The following is a 17,826-nucleotide window of genomic DNA, read 5'->3' as shown; positions in this document are numbered from 1 at the left end:
TCCTTTCAAACATGAAAATAGTAAGCATTATTTATCTTGGGGTCTAAATAAGCAAGGTGGGAGATCGGGTACAGTTGAGACAGCTTGATTGTGATACAGCCTATGCTACCTCATAGTAGAAATGAAAAAGACATGCAGTGTGTGTATATGTATAGGTGTATGTGTATATGTGTGAGTGTTTGCTGGCCATGTTTTGTAGCCTATAGATTTATGTTTCTTCTATGCCTGTTGCAGGATGCCTTGTGACAGAGTAAGAACCACAGATAGGGGTGTATCAGCGCAGGAGTTAGAGAGAGCATCCAATGCAGTGCTGCAAGGGAGGTCCATTAGGAGTGTGGCAGAGGAATTTAGGGTTCCTGTAGCTTCACTTGGCCGCTACGCGAAAAGGAAGCGTGAGTTGGAGGAGAATGGATCAAACCTTTTGCCCTCAGTAGGATACAAAAGCTGCAATACAGTTTTTAATGATGATCAGGAAGGCAGGTTGGAGCTGTATGTGAGGAAAGCAGCAGCCTTGTATTATGGGCTGCCCCCAAAAGAGGTAGGAATGCACCAAAAACACCTATGGGGAGAGACCAGGCTATACAGTAGGCCTATATAGTGAGAAATAAACTAGTTTTGTTGTACATCAGTTTTCTGTAAATGTATGTATTTTGAGCTTAAAGGGGAAATCCAGTGTAGATTGATAGCCTTATTGTTGGAGGTCACTGTGTGCTGTCCATGAGAAAAAGAACAACACAATTTGGCATAGTTAAAGTATATATATATATATTACATTTTTTGATTATTGTTTCAGATTCGCAAATTGGCCTTTGAAGTCGCTTGCTTTTATGGCCTGGCTTTTCCAAAGAAGTGGGGGGACAGTCGCATGGCCGGAAAGAGTTGGTTCACTAACTTCATGCGAAGGCATCAAAGCCTTTCAATCCGGAAGCCTCAGGCCACGAGTTTGCATCGGAATTCGAATTTCAACAGAATCAATGTGGACTCATTTTTCAAGAAGCTGGCCAGTGTGTACACCAGGCACTTCCTACAGGCTAAGGATGTGTGGAACATGGATGAGACCGGGCTGGTCACAGTCCAAAAGCCGGGCTTCATGGTGGCCTCCAAGGGAGAGAGAAGAGTGGGGGCAGTCACCTCTGGGGAGAGAGGAACCCTGGTCACCATGACACTGGCAGGTAACGCCCTGGGGAACATCATCCCCCCCCATTTCGTCTTTCCCCGCAAGAGGTTCCTGCCACACTTCATCGCTGGGCGTTCCAGAGGGGTCAATAGGAACAGCAAATGGCAGTGGTTGGATGCAGGAGGATGACTTCCTGGAGTTCCTAAAGCACTTCATCAACCACACCAGGCCCACTGAGGAAAAGAAGGTCCTTTTACTTCTCGATAATCACTCCTCCCATATCTCAATGAAAGCCATTGACCTTTGCCGTGCAAGTGGTGTGGTCATGCTATCCTTCCCACCCAATTGTACGCACCACCTTCAACCCCTGGACAAGGCTGTGTATGGGCCTCTGAAGAGGTATCTTAATGGGGAGATGGACAGGTGGCACCGTCAGAACCCAGGCAAGTCAATCACCATCTATGACCTTCCAAGTCTCCTGAATAATATCTTGCTGCGTGGAGCATCGCCACAGAATGTTCAGGCTGGCTTCTCTTCCACTGGCATCTGGCCATACAATCCAGATGTCTTTAAGGAAGCTGACTTTGCCCCTGCTTTAGTAACTGACAGGCCGAACCCAGAAAGCCAGGCTGCCCTCACTACAGCCGGGCCATCCACGCTGGCCACCCTTCCACCTGGGTTGTCCCCTCCTGCCCTCACTACAGCCGGGCCATCCATGCTTGCCACTAGTGCATCTCAGTGGTCCCTCACAGAGGGTGACCTTTCACCTCTTTTCCCTATCCCTACTGAGCTTCCAAAACATATTTTTCTGTCAGCTCTGATGGTGTCCCAGAAGTCACTCTGACCCTGGTTCCTATATCTTTAGAAGAGGAAGTCGTTTCTACCCAAGTAAGAAAAAATATATTTACTATATATATATATTTTTTTGTACTGTATTGACTGCCACATTCTGAAAGTAAAATATTCATGAGTGTGTGTGTGTGTGTCTATGTGTGTGTGTGTGTGTGTGTGTGGGATGGGGGGGGGGTGTTGTGTGTGGGTGTGTGCATGTGTGTGTATCTCTGTGTGTTTATCTTAACCAGGAGCCTGCAGTGTTTTCACCAGAGTCGGTCCGGCCGTACCCGAAAGCTTCCCCGAGAAAGGCCAATCGGCAGCATCGCAAGAAAAAGACTTCCACTATTTTAACCGACACCCCAGAAAAGCAGCCCCTGGAAGAGGAGAAGAAGGCCTCCTCTTTGAAAGTAAAACGGAAGATCATAGAAACGAAGGAGGGAGGAAAAAGGAGTAAGAAGACAAATTCAGATACTCAGTGTCTGGTGTGTGCTGAATGGTTTTCGGCCTCTAAGCCTGGTGAGAAGTGGGTGTCGTGCTGCGGGTGTGGGTTGTGGTCCCATTTTGAATGCACCACTGGTGACAAACAGTATGTTTGTCATCACTGTGAGGAGTGAGATAATAAAGTGAATAAATAAATGAATTAAATAAATTAATTTCTTGCTTAAATATTTTGTCCAGTTCTTTTATAATAAAGTTTAAAGTTTTTTTCAATGCTTGGTCAGTCACCATCAATGGGTTTAAATGGGTGTCTCAACTGTACCCGGATACCGTCTCAACTGTACTCACCATGGGTACGGTTGAGACAAAATCGCACCTCATGTATATGAGCAAATTATGAATAAATTAAATTGGTTAGGGGTATTATTGATTGATTCTATTTTAGTATACAATCAAAGGGAACAGCATATCAAATATCACTTATTTTCAGTGTCTAGTTTTTGTGCAGTAGTGTAAAAAGCCAAAAGTGTCTTAACCGTACTCGCTCTACCCTACATCGTAATAATTAACAACAAAAATACACAGGGTCCGTCTTCATTTTGAAACATTTTAAAATGTTTCTCAAAATTATCCCCCCCTGTTTTTTTCACAAATCGCACCCTGATTATATACTCTGTCAAGGTGCACGGGGCCATACAAATCTTAATCCATGAAAACCTAAGAAAAAATAATAACGAATAACGATCATCTAAACGATGATCATACAGCATCATATTCCATTCAGTTTGTCATGCTCAGTGCAGACTCATTGGACTGTACGGATTACATTTCCACGTGGGTGGGCCAGTTTCCCTGGCAGTTAAAGTCACTGCCTTGTTCTAGTATTTCAGGGGGAGGAAAAACAAACAAAATAAAATAATAATGTAAAATAGATAAACACCTAGGATACACCTTCTCAGATAGGACTTCTCCGACCCAAACCAAAAAAATGTAATTATCAACAATAGTTGATTTCTGGCCAATGCCTTCTATTTTCACCATAACTTTCGATTCACCTAGTTTCCCAGATATTAATTTTCGTTTGCTGCTCATGTTTAGGTCTTTAGGTTTCTGTTCGTCGGTCGCCTGCTTGGGAGGACAGAGAGAGAGAGGGGCCGTCCTACGTCACTCGGCCCTCCCTGTCTCAGCAGCAGCAGCAGCAGCAGAAGGCGCCACATAGCAGCACCGCCGCGGCAGCAGGTCCAGAGAGGCGGAAGAGACTCATCCCCACCTCCAGTCCAGGCCCAGTGGATCGATACCCAAAACCCAGACCGCGTCGTTAGGCCTCACTCAAGCGATAGCCTTGAATTATCTGCTCTACTCTGCGATTTGTGAGCGGCAGTGGACTCGAAATGCTTCAATGTCTGAGTAGCAGTTCGTGTGTGCGCCTGGTCCAGACTCATAGGTCGACATGGTATTTTTTATTTCTAGTGTTGGGTTATTTTCTGTATCTTATCTTCGGCGCGGTGGTGTTTTCCTCGGTCGAGCTGCCGTACGAGGACCTCCTGCGACAGGAGTTGCGGGCGGTCAAAAAGCAATTCCTCCAGGACAATCCGTGTTTGTCTGAAGATCGGCTGGAAAAGTTTTTAGAGAAAGCCCTGGAAGCCAGTAATTATGGGGTGTCCGTCCTCAATAACGCGTCGGCCAACTGGAATTGGGACTTCACCTCTGCGCTGTTTTTCGCCAGCACCGTGCTGTCCACCACAGGTGAGTCGCAGATGGCTTTACTCGGGGCCCACATCACATAGGGTTAGTTTACATTATCTGCTGTTTTCATTTTGTATCCAGGTACTAATTGGTGCTTAGCACCCAACTTCAACATTTTTGGAAATGTAAGGAATTTACATTATAAGGAACATCTGCTCTTGCTCTTTATCTGAAGAGTTGCCAAACAGGAACATACAGACAGCAGCATTGCCGGAGTGACAGTTCCTTTCCTTTGTTGTGGACTGAAATAGCACCAGGTGACGTTCATAGGTAGTGTTATTGGAGTAGCCTAGGCCTGTCATTTTCGCTATTTCTTTCCTTTGTTGTCTGACTGTTATTTTAGGCCTCATATTTAAAACCACCCATCATAACAGGGGAGTTATCTCAGTGGAAATCCGACCTCTAAACGATCTTAAATATAAACCCTAACACAAGTATGTCCTCTAAAGGCAAAAATGTCTGCGCAATAATGGTAAAGCTCTGGACTATATTAGTCCACTATTTGATCTCAAATCATCAGACAGCATGTCTGATGATTGCCCAGATTGGTTTCTGTTAAACTAATGGTCCGCCCAGTCTCTGTTAAACTAATAGATCCATCAAGTTTCAGTTAAAAGCAATGACATTTTGTCCTAGCTAATGCTTGTGTGCGAGCTAGACCAGCATCAGTGGGTTGGAATAGCTTATCCGTGATAATATTGTGCATGCGGTTCCTTATCCTTATTCCTTATTTAGCGTTTTGCAAGAGGTAGTGGTAGCTGATCCCTTGTGGATGAGCTACCACTAGCAACCCAAGATCTTGTCCTGTCTTGTTTTATAAGACAGCAGTTATCAGTGAGGTTTCAAAAGGCATACTTCCTGGCCGCTAACTGTGTGTGTGTGTGTCTTATTACGCACCTTAGCCACATATTCGCCTCATGTTCTTTTATAGTCTCATAACACATTTGTTTGCATTCCTGCTTACTGTGCTGGTAACTGTTTATGCACCCATCCCATAACGTTTTATACCTCTCCATTTCATTGCCTCACGTATCCAGAACTGATTAATCAGAATGACAACAAAAATGAGAGAATCTGAGGAGCAATGCGTGCTTCGACTGAAATTATGATGACTGGTGTATTCACACTAAATGTTAACTATGTAGAGTTTCTAAAAACAACAAAAACCAAACACATGTATAACCTCAATAGGCTGATGTGTGTGTATAGGGAAGTGTGGACTGTGGGTTTTGGTCCAAAGTTGCTTTTGCCTAGGCTGTTGTTCAGTCCACACTTCTGGTTGGAGGTTGGGGGCTTAATTAAGCTAGTTACCAACCATACTTCTGCTTGGCTATCGCGTGTCAAAGTCCAACAGCTTCAGAAGTGTTACATTCACTATCTATAAGTCACACGCAGGCACTCTGTTGGAACCAAACCATAAATGTATGAGGGCATAACTGAAGGTAGAAATTGCATGAGAATAATAATAATAATCTGAAACCCCCCTGACATTGACAGAAACATAATCTCGTTGTGTCAACTGGCGGAATTGATTTTGTGTCCATCAGTGCTGAGTGTTAGCCTGCAGCCGGATGCCACATTGACCTTTTTATGTTAAAAGAAATATTAATAAAGCTCACCTTTTTAGTGACAAATGCAAGTAGGGCATCTTTTTTTAACATATAACCAGCATAATTCCACATAGCAAAATTTGTAACAAAAATACTAGTACTGTTTCAGTATATTTGTACAGCATATTTACAACTAGTCTGCACAAATTAACTCGTGATTACTCTGTAAACATTTGACATTCACTAGTCACATGTTTGGGGGAGTTGCTTTGGAGGAAGGGTTGGGGTTTTCTTCGATGGATACTGTCAAATCTTTGGGAATAAAGGCAATCCTCATGTTCCGCACAAACACGCTAACAACACGCATATTCCTGTGTGTGTCTCCTCCCAGGCTACGGCCACACCGTGCCGCTGTCCGACGGCGGCAAGGCCTTCTGCATCATCTACTCGGTGATGGGCATCCCCTTCACCCTCCTCTTCCTCACCGCTGTGGTGCAGAGGATCATGGTGTTCAGCACGCACCGGCCCGTCATGTACATCCACACCCAGTGGGGTCTCTCAAAGTCCTTTGTAGCCGTGGTCCACGCCACCCTGCTGGCCACCGTGGCCGTCACCTGCTTTTTCTTCATCCCCGCCATCATCTTCTCAGCGCTGGAGGGCAACTGGAACTTCCTGGAGTCTTTCTACTTCTGCTTCATCTCCCTGAGCACCATCGGCCTGGGGGACTACGTACCGGGAGAGGGCTCCAACCAGCGGTTCAGAGAGCTCTACAAAGTGGGCATCACCGGTGAGTGGCGCGGCGGCGGTTCCCCTCAAGAAACGGCCTAGCGCTCTCGTTGGGTTAAATGTCAACGTGAGTTTGTGTGAGTAATGGCTTTGCTTTCAGCTTTAATAGTCGAAGCGTTCCACAAATAGGTTGGGCTCGTCTGAATGGCCAGTATTTGTATGGCTTGGTGACGTTGGTATAGGTCATATTTGCTGTCCCCCCTACCCTTTTTAAAGAAAGACATTTGTAGCAACTTCTGTTATAAGCAGCGTAGCCTCACAAACATGCCGTGTTTGTGACAAGCAAGTCTGGTTCTGTGTCTAAAAATAACTGGACCTAGTGCAGAGCCCTCAAAGGGAGGAAACAAGCAGATGTCTGCTTGGACCTTGGTGACGCCTAGAGTCCTGGCAAACGTCATTGAGAAAAGCCTGTCATGTGTTGGAATAGACAGCAAGGACGTCTGGCCTCCTTATGAAACGTGGGCGTTTAAATACATTAGCCGGAAGTGAATATTAATAGCCCCGACTCCCCTTTCAATAGTAATGTGTGGGTGTGAAAACCATTCAGCCTGGTATGACGTCGGTTTCAGAGTGTTGTCAAAGAACGAGCACACCTGACTGACTGGTCGGACACGTCTTTTACGTGATGTGACAGGATGGATTTAAATGCTTGATGGGCCTCACCATCATGGTTGTGTGAATTGCTATGCTAACGGGAAGCCTAAAGCATATGAATGGAATGCAGATTAATCCATATGACATTTTCTATCATTCACATTTGGATTTGTATGAAGTGATGCTGTGCAGCCTTGGATGTGAACATCCGCTACTGCCCTCTTGTGGCAGTACAATGATCAGCTTTTACCTTTTTGATGAGAAAACATAACATTTCATATCATTTTCTAATAAAGAAAAATATTGGAAGAAATAAGAGCAAGAAAAAAGGGCAAGAAAGAATGAACCCGCTCTTTTGTGTATGCTGACATACCCTACCCCGAGTTATCTGAAACTTCTCCATGGACTTTATGACCCTTGATAATCACTTCCACAGTGTTTAATGCTCTGGGCTGATTGTACTATCTCATAACCCAAATGATTGTCAAGTCAAATATTAATCATTGGACATGTCACAACTTTCTGCATTGTTCGGGGTTCAAAGGGTTTTCCTAACCTTTTCTTTGTTTTCATTTCGCCTCCATTTGTCTATTTTTATATGAATGCCATCTGGCATGTTTTCCCACTAGAGTTTGTGTGTCTTTTCTCTTTTGAGGACACGCTGTTCTAACGTGGGCGTGTTGTTTACAATGCATATATTAAATCCTGCCCCAGGTATGTTTTTCTATAGCGGTCTCTAGTGGTTGAGTTGTAGCAAGAGTTGTAGTGAAAAGTGTACCGCAAAAATCTCCCTTAATGTTTGGACTCGTGGATAGGAGATCCTTTATACTTGACATACTTATATTATATACATTATATATATATATATATATATATATATATATATATATAAGTATGTCAAGTATAAAGGATCTCCTATCCACGAGTCCAAACATTAAGGGAGATTTTTGCGGTACACTTTTCACTACAACTCTTGCTACAACTCAAAAACATATATGTATATGTATGTATATATACATATATATATATATATATATATATGTATATGTATGTCTTATAAAACATATTTTTCTGATGGAGCATATAGCTGCAGTAGAAAAACAGTGCGGGTTTACTGTATGTCTTTGTATAATAACAGTAGTTTTTAGCTTTTTTACGTCTTATCGCATCACCATGCATGTACAAACCCTGACGTTTCCTCCCTGGGTTTGGTCCTACCAGTGTACCTTCTCCTGGGGCTGGTGGTGATGCTGGTGGTGCTGGAGACCTTCTGCGAGCTGCAGCAGCTGAAGCAGCTGAGGAAGATGTTCTACCTGAGGAAGCAGAAGCCCCAGGACCGCCTGGCCATCCTGGAGCACGACCAGCTGTCCTTCACCACCACCGTCGTCGCCACTCCATCGTACGAGGACAAAACCCGCCACTTTCTCGGTGTGCCGGTGCTGACCTCGCCCGGGGGAGACGACCCGATGATCCAGTAGGCGGCGCCGTACGACCGGCAGGCTTTTTAGTTTTTACGTTCATGACGGTAGGAAGTAGCGGATACTAGCCAGGTGTTCATATAACGGATATAGTATCACAGTAGTGTGCGTTTTACAAAAGAATCCCACGGCTTTCACACTTTGAGTTGCGGATACTTGTTAGTCTTTTGTTATTTAAATGGGAAACCAGAAGCAGCATAAGCACATCTTCATGGAAATGTCACCCTGGGAATGTCTATGTTTGGTGGATTTCCTTTGTGTCCACAGATAGGCCTCATCATGAGGTTTGAAAGAGTAGTCTAGATGAGCGGGCTCATTTTATGCATCAGCCGCGCTAACTAAAAGGAATTCAATAGAATTAGAGAATATGAAAAACTAAACATATAGAATATAGTCCATTTTAAGGGATATTTCACAGCTAGGCAAGTCTACATGTAAAATAATGCACAGGCACACTGTATAGTTATTTACACACTGAAAGACGCGAGACGTGACAAACTGTACTTTGTGTTTATTTAAGAAAAAAAGGGGGCACATTGCATTAATTTAACTTTTCATAACCACAGCTTTTATTGTAGGTCATTTCATTATTTCTTCAATACATAGTTGAATATATGAAGTTAGATAACAATTTTGCGATAGTGCTAGTAAGCTTACCAAATGTATTAACCTATTAACTGCCAATTAAATCTTAATACAGGGTCAGTACACTGCTTAAGTCAGGAGCAATTAATCAACTCAAACTTTAATTTAAGCAATTGGTAATTGTTACAGTGCTATAAACATTTGAATGACACATAAATGCCAATTAAAGGGAAATTACTTGACCTATACTTATCTACAGAAAATATTGTTGGCCTTTTTATGTGTTCAAACACCACAATCACATTATGAAATGTAAGGTTTATGGGATGTTGAAATGAGTGGTGAGACAATTTCAATAATGTTCATTATTTAAGCACAATAATTCACATGATGTATGTGAAAGGGTTTTGTGTATAAATGATGAAGAGAGTGGCCCAGTGTCAAAATGGAAAAAACTTGTTTTCTCTTTAATGCTGAGAGTAATATGTTGTGCTCTCGACAGGATAGTATTTTTTTTAGTTGCTAATTTATAAAAAGGTAAACAACCTCGATTTAAAACTATTTTTTCTAAACGTGAAGGGAAAGAATATTTTTAACAAGTCTTAAGGGAAATTTGAAAAAGGGATATTTTGTATGTTATGGCATCATTTGCATTCAAGGGAAAAGCGTGCATTAAAACTTGAAAGTAATACTCAAAAGTCAGTTTGAAGTCAATCACATTTTCTTTTGAACCGTCAAATGTTTGTTTGTTTGTGTCTGTATGTTTATTTAAGAGTTTGACATCAGGGAAAGTAATTTTGTGCAAATAAATGGAAAGAATGTCTGTATGCATATCTTTAAATCGTGGAATTTCCAGTCAGAGAAATACATTTTTGTAGAAAAGTAGAGGAGCATGTTAGAATGCTTGCCCTCCCTCATCATTACTGTTTCAGTTGGAGGTCAAACATTGCACATGGCTATGCTTCGGTTGTTTTGTTGTAGCGTGAACTCTCTGACCCTGACCCCTGCTCTGAATACTGTTTGCTGAATACATGATGTCGTCGCTCTGATACATTAGTGCTGTAGCTGTTGAAATGGTCTTGAGTCTGAATGTCAGCAGACGCGCTGTGTCACCTCGATGTTCTACAGGCCTGCTTTATTTGGATCCGTTGATGTTGTGTTTGTGTGTTTAAGACTTATGGTTTGTAGGTAGACGGAGGTGCTGTGAACCCATGCCATAAATGTTCTTTAAGCACCAACTGGATGTCTGTTCTGTGGAGGACCATTATTGGTCTCATATAGTGCTTTACATACCACCAACCTTAAAATATGAGGCATATGCATTGGTAAAATTTGGTGCAAGTTTTTATTGTCGCAATAAGAGTTGTTGTTTTCTCGGTTTGTGGATCAGAGTAGCATATGCATCTGCAAACAGTTCAGCTGTGTTTGATATACTTTCAGTGTTTGTCGTTGTGGAGTTAGTCTTAAAAAGATGGACATCTGCATACTGTATACAGTGATAATTATAGTAAGACACTGCAATATCATTATTGTTCAAATAAAAATGTACAGGACATGGATAGACAAAATCTGAATGCAAATAGCTTAAGTAAAATACAATAAAATGAATTGAAAGATTGGTGTCGTCTCTGTGTCTTTTTTTATGTCTTCCTTGTTATCTAAGGAATAACTATCTCGACTCTTTGGACAACATCTTGCATGCATGTATGATTCATGCTTTTATAAGCCATATGTTTTATCTATATCCAGTTGATAATGTAACTGACTTGCAGAGTAGAGTTTTTCTAATCAGATTGAGAGATGGCAGGGGAATGATGCTTGGGGGAGACATGGGAGAGAGATATATCTCTATACTACATTGAAACGGAATAATGATAATGCAATGGTCATTTTTTTTAATGATTATTAACATAGAAAACACTTAGATTTGTTGGTTTCGATCCTGTCGCATCTTTCACCCGCAATCTTGCCTAAGAGTACTAAAGTAGTACTAAACTACTTTAGTAGTTTTCTTGAACTACTAATTAGTAGTAGTACAAAAATTGGTCACACCTTACAATATAGGTACATTAAATAACCACTTTTTAACATGAGTTAATGCCCCATTACTATATACGATTTGCATAAGTGTTTGTGTTGCGGTAAGGCTTTGCACATAAATGTGCTATATTAAAAACAAAATGTATTCCACTGCACTCTCAACTGATTACCCAGCATGCAGCAGCAGGAACCCGTCGCCCGACAGGTGAACCAAAGCACATGGTGACCTTTTGTGGAGGACAGCTGAAGCAACCATTCGACAATTATATCCACTTTATGGTAGGGATGTCATGATGACTTGGACATTTACGCACGCACACATTCACAAACACAAAAGAGATATATAATGAGGCGGAGAAAGAGAGAGAGGAGGGAATGAGAGAGTGATAGAGATAGATGAAGTGAGAGTACAAGAGACCGCTAATGAGAGAGAAGAACGCTCGACAGATAGAAAGTTCTAGAGGGAGCGAGAGACACATCATAGAGAGAGAGAGAGAGAGAGAGAGGGAGCGAGAGAGAGAGAGAGAGAGAGAGATGGCGAAAAGAGAACGAAAGATAAAGACTGAACAAGAGATAGAAAATTAAACAGAGAAAGAAAGAAAGGGAGAGAAAGAGAGGTAAACAACTCTCAGTATAGGGTCACCCGTCCTAGGCTGTCACTCAGACGCGCAGTGAACCGGGTGAACAGCGTAATCCCGCGGGGCAGGGCTTCACACAATGGGCTGCAATGTTGCGACTGAATGCAGGCTTTCATTAATATTCCCATTTGATCTGCCTCCTCTTTCCCGCCCATCCACACACACTTAGTCACACACGCCAGCTTGGTAGATAAAAGAATACCTGTGACACACACGCGGTACACCCTCTCTGCTGTCATTTGAATCATTAAAAGCCTGTTTCTTTGTGTTGCATGAAAAACATTAAGGTGCCTCGGCGTGTTACATCAAAGTATGTAGTGGTAGTCATATAGAAATCCATACTATAAGAAATGTACTACATTCATCCCGGATGGGAAGTGTCTAGGGTCAATATAGTGTTGTGGTCTTATAGTGTTTAATCAGCAAAAAACAACACAACCTTTCTGTGAGTGACGGGTAGATCCTGACCTTAGCCACAGGTGCTACATTGCATCTCACACCGACCAAGCCCCATTGGATGCAAAGCCAGGCTCCAAGAGAACGGCAGCAGTGTGTGTGTACCGTACGTGCCGCAGCCTTTGTATAATTCAAGTGGAGCCGCACGGCATGACAGTGGTATTAACCTGGTCCTCTGTATTCTAGTGGTCCTCTTGAGACCTTGAGGTCATGAAGGTTGGATTTGACTGCAGGGGGGGGGGGGGAACGGCAGGGCATAAACCCCCCATAGCGGGGGGGGGGGTTTGATGCCCTGCATCAGGTCTATTTATATCCTGCGTCAGACGTTCAGGGGAAAGGGGGACTGCAAGGAGCCCCGCAGCATAAACATTCCCAAACATAACCTACTCGCATTAACGAATCGCGTTTAAAGCCAGGGGGGCCGTTTGAAGGCAACAGCCGGGGTAAACAGGATTTGCTATGATTTCGACCGCAGAAATTACACCGCTTCCTCCAGGCCTTCCTCCAAAGCCACTCGCCCCAAAAAATACGGCACTAGCTCGGTAGATTTTCTCTCTAAAATGGCTCTGGGCCTGCCGAGTCTTGTGGAAGACTCAGGGGTTGCGCAATGAGCCATCCAATAATTTCATTCGAGCCAAATGAAATCCTTATTAAAGGCCAGCAAGAGCAAGGTTACCAAATTTTTCCACAATTTTTCTCAGAGCATTTATTGATTGATTGCTGTTGGCAAGAGACTTTCAACAAATATGAAAACAATTTCTCTCTACTAACAAACGCTAGGTCCTGGATGGCCAGTGTAGCTTTGCTGTTGGAGGACACCTAGGACGTCATGCTAGGAAGGATTTTGCATTCAGTGTGCTGGTTGTCGTATTTCTGGCTTTACAGGCATATGCATTGTTCTGTATGCATATACGTTCTCTGCTGGTCTTCTGCAGCATGTATTCGTCACCACCCTCTCCCCACCCTATTCCCTGTTCCTCACACACACAAACACACACACACACACACACACACACACACGTACGCACACACACAAGTACACACATATGTACACGCATATGTACAAACTCAGGCACACACACGCACAAACGCACACACACCCAAACGTACACACACACTATATTTTAGTTCAATCTTTGTAGTCGTGTATTTGTCTTGTTACATCTAAGATAAGCCGTACTTTATAGTAATCCCCGACAGGACATTTGAGGGAGATTGTGAGAAACAATAGGGCATGCATATTAAATGTCTTCAAACTGAATGTCTGATAACTAAGCCGAGTGTGCCTGAGCTTTCCCTTTGCCATCCTGCAGAGACCAATTATCCTGAATCCCCACAGCCAGCCAGGAACAACGGCAAAAAGTAAACAACGGTAACAGCGAGTAGAGCTGGAGAATACAAAATAAATACAAGACATGTTCTTTTTGTGGAAACAGTGGTGAAATATTTGTATGGGTTCACCCAATAAAAGGAGGGTATCCCATCAATGAGATTAGAATAGCTATTAGTTTTATATCAGCCAGTTATACCCTTAACATGCCATATGTTTATAACAGGGTTGAGCTTTTAAAATGGGTAAATGTGAATCATTTGATTATAATCAATGTTACAGACGTTGAAGACCATCGTAAATAGGCTTTTGCTTAATGGCTGTTTTCATGGCATCTCTGTCATAATAAAGCTTCACTCTCCTTAGAGATTTACATAACATTGAAACCTGTGTCAATGACTTTCCTGCGGCTATACAATAACAAAGTAGCCATCCTTTTCTACCACCATCATTGTGTGTCTGCAGGTCTGTTGACACAAAATAGAGATCTGCAAAGCCTGTACTCCCTCAGAGACTCTGAGCATTATCCAGCTGTGTGTGAGCCCTACCAGTAATACCAGCTGTTTGAATAGTAAACACACCCTTCAGAAACCTCCCAGGCTCCCAGCAGCAGGGAGCTGAAAAGGTTACCTGGGAACAGAACTGTAAGCTTCCACTCCTCCACTTCTGCATTCGGAAATAATAAAAGAGTCGTAATAACCCATTGAAACAAATCAGCGCTATGATAGAATATTAATGCTTAATGTCTCTAAAAGGACCTGAGTTCACTGAGATGAATGTGACCTTTTTCTTACTGGCTCAGCGTTTTACTTTGGTCCGTGCGACAGCCAATCAGCAGCCCCTTGTCACACTGTTTCTAGGGGTAAAGCTTTGCAGATGAGTACTGTGCCCAGAAGGCTCAGCATTAAATATTGACTCTAAATAGCAAACAAATTCATATAATACCCTGTACATTCTTGTAAGATGGCATGTTGCATAACCTAGGAAGGGGTATAGAACTAAATAAAAGATAGGCAGAGCGAATCGAGTTGACACCATGGAAGGTTGGGGATGCATGGGCTAAGACTCTCCGAAGATAGAACAATGAGTTAAGACAAAGTGGGACAAGCTACTGCTTATCCGCCGCCTTAGAGATATACATCTGGGGTAACTGACAGTTTCATGCATGCTGCCTATGGCTATAAATACCACCCACAATGTACAGCGATTGCATTTAAACTACCCCCCCCGATGTCGGAAAGAGGCCTATGAAAAGGTTGTTGGTAGTGATGGCATTGAAATCAGATCTGATTCCCTCCCTCAAGCTCCACTGAGTGATGATGGCATCAGAGAATCCTCCAGAGTCATCTGTGAAATAAAAATATACGTAAGCAGGGCCTAGTGTGGCCATGTGAAAACCCTAACAAGCTATTCGTAAGGCGACTCAAATTCAACAGGTCCTTATTATGAAAATTGATCATAATCATTTGTTTACACTACTAGATGTTGAGTGAAACTAATCTACTATCTAATTGACTACCAGTCCTAGAAATACATTTGTGTTATGAGAAGCGAACGTTTTTCCCTTGACTGAACAAATGATTGACTGATGGACTGATGGACTGAGTGTATGTATTCCACACTCTCCATTGTGTTGTGTCTCGCCATGTTTATTGCATTGTCTGGGCCTTGAGCTGGAACTCTCTGCCGCGGTCCATATTTAGAAAAGGCCCATGCACTGTTGTTCTGGGCTCCAATTATAATACTGGCAGAAAACTAATGAAGCAAGTAATGCCTTGGTAGACGGCAATAAATCACGTGAAAGACATCCGCCCCACATTCTGTACGCTACACATATTCTAAAAGATTTGTTATGAAATGGTGTTGGTTTGCTCATTGTGTCTAAAGAGTTCTGATTATATTGCAGAACCTTTCTTAGTCATGGCGGGAGGGTACAGAGACAGGCCCTGAGAACAGATTATGCAAGATGAACCTGATCCCCACTCCCAACCTCCCTGAGACTTTCAAAGTAAGGTGCTGAACTGTGAATTGATGACCAGGCTATTTTTGGTTCATTTCAGCAGAGTAAGCACAGGTGAGGGGATGGGACCGTTCTCTGATCGATACCCAACCTTGTCAGTTGCCCCACACCAAACTCAAACGGTCGGTCGGACGGACGTGTGCTCCTCTCCGCCGCCAGAAGCCCCACACGCAGGGACATGCTATCGCCATCGCCGTGCAGGGACCAGAGGCAAGGACCTGGCACCCAGTGGGTGTCCCACCGCGCCCTGTCAAGGTACACCTTCACCGCCACGTCGGTCCGTCTCTCCTTGTCTCAAGTTGCTCGGTTCTGCTTAGTGTTTTTGTTATCTCTTCTTAGCGCTCTGCGTACGATGATAAGGTTTAAGGTGTTTTCTTTCAACTTTTGCAGCTTTAGGATTTGAGGCTTCCGGGAGAGAAACATGGGGGAATGTCAACTAAACTGTTTGTTTTGAGATTATGAGTCACCAGGAAATGTTTTTTTAATATTATTATTGGGGAGCATGACTTGTCGTCCATGATAAACATGCTCTCTCTCTCTCTCTCTCTCTCTCTCTCTCTCTCTCTCTCTCTCTCTCACACACACAAACACACACATTTGTACAAACCCCTGAAGCGTTTTCTGTGCAAAATGTATTGGGCGCTCTGGTTAAATTGATTATATTCGTTGTGTGGTTTAGCTCCGGGCAGTACTTTCCAATTTGCATTTCTGCCCACTTTGTAGTTGCACTGAGTTCAGCCATAAAGGGGGTCTCTCTGTACTAGAGCTGCTGGCAGCCTGTTTGAGCCGGCCAGGTAATGAATAATAGACCAATGGGGCCCCTGGGGGCCACTAGTGATATATTCACCAACACCACACACACACACACGCACACGCACACACACACTCACACTCACACTCACACTCACACACACACACACACACACACACACACAAACACACACACAAACACACACACAGGGCACAGAGACATGCTTTCGGATTCACATTTAGGACATTTTCATAAATATCAGTATCAAATTCAATTATTTTGTAATTTATTGATTCAGTCGTCTTAAACATGACCTGAATTTAAACTATTGGTCGTCAACTACTATTACTTCACTAACTACAATGAGTGACTCTACTTATAACTTCATACAAATAATAGGTACGATATATTGGTAAGATTTGTTATAGCCAAGCATTCAATTTTATTGTGATCTCAGACTTCAGTCAAAGGCAAAAGGAGCTATTGTAGCCAGCTGGACCCAACCCTGAAAACCTGGCTTTGCAGAAAATGTCATTCTGTTCTGCAGCCAGGTACGCAGAAGTCCAATAGATGGCGCTGTTGCAACACCCCTCGGTGGCGCTTGACTGTGCGCACCCCGACCAGAACGCAGAAGCTCGGCTAGACCTCCAGTTGCATGGACATATTGTTTGTGGGAGTGTAAGCAAGCACAACGATGTCCCTTCTCTTCTTTACTCGTGTGGACGAGGGCTAGGCTGGCCGCTATACTTCGAAAAGTCTGCAAAAGACTGCGCTGGAGTGATTTGAATCATGTATGGAGACGGAGAGGCAACCGTTTGGGACCGGGTCGGGAGGCCCCGCCGGGACTGCATGTGCTACCTTGGACCACCTTCTTTGATGCCCATGTAAGACATTTAAACATTATTGGATCCATTGAGGACTGATTGTGGGAGCGATCTGTCCGTTCTTATTTTGCACAGGTGCGTCGCTGAAGCAAACAACTGTTTTCCTCTGTGGGAGAGATGCAAATGGTTGTGTAAGAAGTTGTGTGTCTTGGAACACAATAACGATATACCAGTCGCCTACATGCGTAACAGTGTTGCGTGTTGACACGTGTGCAGCGGAAAATATCAAATGGGATTGCAAGCCTGTGTTGTGAAAACTGTGGTCATCCAATGTTTGTAATTGTTGTGTAACATGTTTGATTTGTGTTCGGTTTTCTTCTTTGTGCATTCATGTATCCAATGTGATTACATCACGAGGCTGTCCATAATAATCGTGTTGCATTTATCTGCACGAACATCGCCCTAGCACACCAACTATGAAGGTTTGGCCCTACTTGTTTTGTGCGAGTATATAGTCTACACATGCACAGCTCTAACTGTCCGAGGCGTTCCTTTGGGCTACAGCTCAGTTATTGTCGATTCATTACACATTCTTATCTCTTTACGCATCCAAATGGGTATTGCAGAGTGCAGACTAGG

The 17,826-nt window shown here is 43.2% G+C and overlaps 1 protein-coding gene across 1 annotated transcript; it reads left to right on the top strand.

Annotated features, from left to right (window-relative positions):
* The first annotated feature begins 3,596 nt into the window (after positions 1 to 3,596).
* On the top strand, positions 3,597 to 10,717 carry kcnk1b (potassium channel, subfamily K, member 1b). The gene is made up of 3 exons (XM_079758519.1): positions 3,597 to 4,135; positions 6,077 to 6,472; positions 8,287 to 10,717. Exons 1-3 carry the CDS (start codon positions 3,781 to 3,783, stop codon positions 8,541 to 8,543), a joined length of 1,008 nt encoding a protein of 335 aa, XP_079614645.1. The 5' UTR covers positions 3,597 to 3,780; the 3' UTR covers positions 8,544 to 10,717.
* Positions 10,718 to 17,826: the final 7,109 nt, after the last annotated feature.

The sequence above is a fragment of the Pollachius pollachius genome (assembly GCF_949987615.1).
Source record: "Pollachius pollachius genome assembly, chromosome: 2".
Taxonomy (NCBI): domain Eukaryota; kingdom Metazoa; phylum Chordata; class Actinopteri; order Gadiformes; family Gadidae; genus Pollachius; species Pollachius pollachius.
Note: the sequence above shows the minus strand (reverse complement) of the source record. Positions and strands in the feature narration are given on the sequence as shown.

Coding starts and splice junctions, on each gene's coding strand:
- kcnk1b (XM_079758519.1), top strand. CDS start 3,781: ATGCTTCAATGTCTGAGTAGCAGTTCGTGTGTGCGCCTGGTCCAGACT. Junction 4,136..6,076: donor CACCGTGCTGTCCACCACAG/GTGAGTCGCAGA, acceptor GTCTCCTCCCAG/GCTACGGCCACACCGTGCCG. Junction 6,473..8,286: donor CTACAAAGTGGGCATCACCG/GTGAGTGGCGCG, acceptor TGGTCCTACCAG/TGTACCTTCTCCTGGGGCTG.